General features: G+C 38.7%; 1 protein-coding gene across 1 annotated transcript; it reads left to right on the top strand.

Moving 5' to 3' along the window:
• Positions 1–1323: 1323 nt before the first annotated feature.
• LOC140872514 (uncharacterized) lies at positions 1324–5397 on the top strand. Its single transcript, XM_073275362.1, has 4 exons — positions 1324–1403; positions 1512–1561; positions 2279–3975; positions 4064–5397. Exons 3-4 carry the CDS (start codon positions 2931–2933, stop codon positions 5395–5397), a joined length of 2379 nt encoding a protein of 792 aa, XP_073131463.1. The 5' UTR covers positions 1324–1403; positions 1512–1561; positions 2279–2930.
• The last annotated feature ends 208 nt before the right edge of the window (positions 5398–5605 follow it).

Here is a 5605-nt window from a genome sequence, read left to right as displayed (position 1 = left end):
CCAGATTCCAAACATCATTTCTAACAAACTGTTCTAACTCTTCATGCATAGCATTGACCCAAAATTCATCTTTCAAAGCCTTTTCATTTATTTTGGGTTCAATGTTTGACACAAAGAACGAGAATCTTACCTGAGAATACGTAGAGCTCATGCAAATCAATCCGGCCATTTTTCTGTTGTCCACCTTCTCTTTCCTTTGGGTTTGTAAGTCTCCATGTATATCTCCAATGACATGTGAAGTTGGATGATTCTTCTGAATTTTATTATGTACATTTTTACCAACTTCATTTACTTCACTGTCCTCAACCTTATTCTCATCAGTGAGCTGTTCAACTTTTGTCTCTAGAGATTTTGCAGAAGGTGTTGTCACAGGTTTTATGACACCTTGGACAACATCAGAATTTTCAGAATTTTCAAGCAAGCCATCAACCTCATGCTCATCAGTTTTCTTCTTTAAATCTGCAAAATCATCAAACACAACGTTAATAGACTCAAAAATAGTCCTTGTTCTCAAATTAAACATCCTATAGGCTCGGTTATTTGATGAATATCATAAGAAAACAAATTTATCACTTTTTGCATCAAACTTAGCAAGAAGATCTCTATCATTCAAAATGTAACACACACATCCAAACACATGAAAATTGTAAGACCCAGAAGTTAATTATCTGGTAATTTGGCATAATTAGAATAATTATTGAGATGTTAAGTAAAAATAATTATTTATGCCAAATAAATTAGAAAGTGTATTAAAAAAATATGTATTTTTGAATATCGAGATTTAAACGATATAAAATACATATTAGAGCTAAAATAATACACGAGCGTTAAAATATCTGGACTGTGTCAAGTTGCCCAAATAATAATTAAATAGAGGCAAACACACACCCTTACATATATACATCACACGCATAAAGAAAAGAAAGAGAAAAGAAAAGAAAAGTTCTTCCCTAATTCCAAATCCCGTCACTCCCGTCAACCCTCTGCGCAGCTCCGGTAAATTTCCCATAACTTCTTCGTTCGGAGTCCAAAATTCGATTCGTTTGTTGGGTTTTTTTCCTTACATCCGTGGCTTCGATTGAAGCTAATATTCGCTGATTTTGGTCCACGTTTAGGCATGAATCGACCCACTTTCAGAAGCTGGTCGTGCTGCTATTTCTGCTGTGTTTCTTCAAGGTAACTAACTTCGATCTTGGAGTATTTTAGACAATATTTATGCTGTATTTCGAAGCTTAAGGATAGCTGAACCTTCCCCTGTTCGTTTGCCCCTTTTCCAGCCATTTTCCGGCGAGCTTTTCGGCGAGTTCGATGGTTGCTACGGTCCAGCTAGTTTAGCTTCAAGTTGTGATGTTTTAATCCCTTCTTCCAGCCTTAAGCGTGAGTTTCCAACTGGTTTAGTTGAGGTATAGTGGGCTTCTTGATATTGGGATTTTACCCGCTTGGATTTAATTTGATTTCGTTGGTTATATCGCATCGTTTTGATATATATTGGAATATTAATTGTGTTGTAGGCCGAAACTTTGGGAATTAGAGTTGAGGACCTTTGTTTGAATTGGTATAGGTATGTTACGGTTGGTAACATACAATGATAAAAATATAAATATTGTTTTGCCGATATTATGTTGATTACGTGAACTATATGGATTATGTGAATTTAAATGCCTCGTTGTTTATATGTTAAATTATTTGATATACTTTGTGGCATTTAGAATAGGGCATGATATTCACTACATCACACGTTGAGCCCTATCATTCTTGTTACCCGTTATCATGTTGTATTGTACTCTGGGCACACGTATTGTTATTTCGGGAATCAGCTGGTGGCTTTTTATGTCTAGTATCCCTGAGACCGAAATTATGATTGTCTATTCCTTGATGCATTTTCTGTGTGATATGCACTTGGAATCTTGACATCGTATGTTGTTCGTTATTGTGCCTATCTGTTGTATCGTTATCAGCTGTATGGAGGCCGAGTCGTGGGTGTTTAATTTCACCCAGCACGACATACCTCGCATACTTGGCAGGGCGGTTTAGTTACATGACGATGTAGCTCCCCTGTGTTTTAGCTTGAGCATTGTTCCAGTTGTTATCGTATCGTTTGTTGGCTCCTGTTATCCCGTTTACTTTGAGCCTAGTTCATGCATTGCATACTACATTTTATAATGTGTTTATGCATAGTTTATATGTTTTGTTGTTGTTGCCTAACTGTTTCATACCAGAATCCTAACCTCAGTTAATTCTGGGGGGCTACTGTGGCTGCTGTTTGGCACCATGGTAGGCTACCCAAGTGACTTTTCAGCACCAGGCGGAGGGTCCGCTGGCGGAGCTCGTTGAGGAGGTTGGATCATGTCTTGTCTCCCAGTTATATTATGTATTATCGGAGTTATATTATGTATTATGTTAGAGTCATTTTTATATTCTCCGGAGATGCCCCGATGTATTTGTGTTGTATTTGAGAGTTCCTGCTATGTTTTAAATTATTATCAAGCCTTGTCGGCTCAGGTATGTGTTAACTGTTTTAATTTGTTTTCGTGCCTGGCCGGCACATGGTTGTGTGATGTTTAAGTTTGTTGAGGTCCTAGTTTTAGTTATTTTAAATAAACTGTTGTCTGTGTATTTTGGGATGTCCTACTTACGGGGAGGTCATGCCGAAATTTTTATAGGCCCAAAATTTATTTTAAATCGTTTTTCCGCTGCTTTGACTTCTAATTATTTGTTTGTATGATAATTAAATGTAATTAGAGTAACCGGGCCTCACATCATGATATCAGAGCATAAACTGGGATATGCTCAAACTAGAGTCTAGGACACTCGAGTCTAGACACTAAAGTTGATTTTTGCGCTTGTTGTTGCTACTTTTCAGCATGTTTATGTGCATATGTGATATGTTTATTTTCATTCTAATTCTTATTATGATTTATATTTATTGAATGACTGAAAGTGGTAATAATGGTGAACGTGGGCGTGGTCGTGGGAGACCTCGCATTGATGTTAATATCGAGGTTAATCAAGCTACTGGACGATTGGAACAACTTAGGATGGATGAGTTAGTTGCCCGTTTCCTTACCATGTGTCCACCTCGTTATTTTGGTAATGAGGGACCTGAAAAAGCTGAAATCTGGATTACCGAGATTGAAGATCTCTTTGATTTGATTGAATATCCGTCGGCGCAACGTTTGAAGCTAGCACTCCATCAGTTGAAGGATCGTGCTAAGATGTGGTGGGCTACTACCTTGATGACTTTGGAATCTCATAAAGTAACGCCATCTTGGGATGTATTCAAGCTCAAGTTCAGGGAAAGTTATTGTCCTCCATCATTCTATAGTGCCAAATCAACTGAATTCCATAACTTGAAACAAGGAAATATGTCGGTTCAAGACTATGCTGATACTTTTTACGAACTGTTGAAGTATGCTCCTCATGTTGCTGCTAGTCAGGGAGCTATTGTTGAAAGCTTCACTGAAGGATTAGATGATCGCTTGCATCCATTTGTCTCGACTGGAAAGCCAATGAATTATCCCGAAGCAGTGGAATTGGCAAAAAGGGCTGAGGCAAGTTTTCGAAGGAGAAGTGGAAACAAGACTCCTATCCAGCACCAATCTGTCAAGCAATCTTCAAGTCATTTTAGTACTTTATCTTTACGTCCAAAAGGGAAACAGTTCAAGAAATCTGGCTCTAGTTCTACTAGTTCTGAAGGATCTAGAAAGCAGAGTGGACAACGCTACACTGGTCCTTATTGTGATAACTGCGTTGGGAAACATTTCAGCAATCAATGTGTGGGAGTTCAAAGACTTTGCAATGTTTGTGGCAGACCAGGACACTTTCCTCGAGTTTGCCCCAGTCAGACAGGAAAATCAGTGCAGGCAGGTGGTGGAACACCTAGTGGCAAATTTTCTGCACCATCCCACTCTTCTCAGCTCGAGCAGGCCACATCAGCAATCAAGAGGTTCAGGTGGTCAGCAAAATCAGCCACCAGTTCGTGTATTTGCCTTGACAGAGGACGAGGCACAGGCAGCTCCAGGTACTGTAATTACTGGTAACTGCACTCTATGTGGTTTTACAGCACGAGTACTCTTTGATACTGGAGCATCGCATTCGTTTATATCTCGTGCATTTGTCGCTTCCCATGATCTTTGCACCACTAGTATGAATGGTAATTTATCAGTTGCTACTCCAATGGGAAAAATGATCATAACTGATGATGTTGTTTTTAATGTGGTGTTGCTCTGTGCTGATAATGTGTTGTACCTGAATCTTATAGTCCTACCTATGCATGATTTCGATTGTATTGTGGGTATGGATGTTCTGACTTCTAATAAAGCCACTGTTGATTGTTATAGAGGCGTAGTTCGATTTAGACCTAGTTTTGCTCCTAAATGGAATTTCTATGGTCGAGGTTCACAAGCTAAGATTCCCTTAGTCTCTTCTATTGAAATGACTCGTCTGTTAGACTCGGGAAATGAAGGTTTTCTTGTTTATGTTGTCGATCTGTCTCAACGTGAGCGGTCAATATCTGACATTCCTGTTGTTTGCGAATTTCCTGATGTATTTCCTGAGGAAATTCCTGGATTTCCACCAGAACGAGAAGTTGAGTTCAGTATAGAACTGATGCCAAGAACTGAACCTATATCTCGAGCACCATATCGATTAGCTCCTGTTGAGTTAAAAGAATTGAAAGAACAGTTACAGGAATTGTTGAGTAAAGGTTACATTCACCCAAGTTCTTTACCTTGGGGTGCTCCTGTTCTTTTTGTTAAAAAGAAAGATGGCACGATGAGAATGTGCATTGATTACAGACAATTGAATAAGTCAACCATCAAGAACAAATATCCGCTTCCAAGAATTGATGACTTGTTTGATCAGTTGCAAGGTACGGCGGTGTATTCCAAAATTGATCTTCGCTCTGGATATCACCAAGTACGAGTTAGACAACAAGATGTTACAAAAACAGCATTTCGCACTAGATATGGACACTTTGAATTTTTAGTTATGCCTTTTGGTTTGACTAATGCTCCTGCTATTTTCATGGACTTGATGAATCGTGTATTCAGAAAATATCTCGATAAGTTTGTCATTGTTTTCATCGATGATATTCTTATTTATTCCAAGTCTGAAGAAGAACACGCTAAGCACTTGAGGTTAATTCTTCGAATTCTTCAAAAGAAACAATTTTATGCAAAGTTGTCCAAGTGTGAGTTTTGGCTAGACAGAGTTGTCTTTCTAGGCCATGTTATCTCTGAACATGGTATTTCTGTTGATCCAAGTAAAGTAGAAGCAGTGTTGAATTGGCCAAGACCCTCAAATGTGCCAGAGATTTGGAGTTTTATGGGTTTAGCTGGTTATTATCGTAGATTCATTGAGGATTCTGAAAGATTGCTAAACCTATCACTTTGTTGACTCAGAAAAATCAGAAATTCATTTGGTCTGATGAATGTGAGTCAAGTTTTGTTGAGTTGAAGAAGAGATTGACTTCTGCACCAGTACTTACAATTCCAAGTGGTTCTGGAGGATTTGTTGTTTGCACCGATGCTTCGTCTCGAGGATTAGGTTGTGTCTTGATGCAACATGGCCGAGTAGTGGCTTATGGTTCTCGTCAGTTGAAGAC

Source organism: Henckelia pumila, unplaced genomic scaffold (genome assembly GCF_033568475.1).
Source record: "Henckelia pumila isolate YLH828 unplaced genomic scaffold, ASM3356847v2 CTG_466, whole genome shotgun sequence".
Lineage (NCBI taxonomy): Eukaryota > Viridiplantae > Streptophyta > Magnoliopsida > Lamiales > Gesneriaceae > Henckelia > Henckelia pumila.
This window is presented reverse-complemented; position numbering and strand designations above follow the sequence as displayed.

Excerpts from the sequence above, each read along its gene's own strand:
- LOC140872514 (XM_073275362.1), top strand. The coding sequence starts at position 2,931 with ATGACTGAAAGTGGTAATAATGGTGAACGTGGGCGTGGTCGTGGGAGA. Across the intron at positions 3,976-4,063 it reads GTCAGCAAAATCAGCCACCA|CACGAGTACTCTTTGATACT; the intron begins GTTCGTGTATTT and ends GTGGTTTTACAG.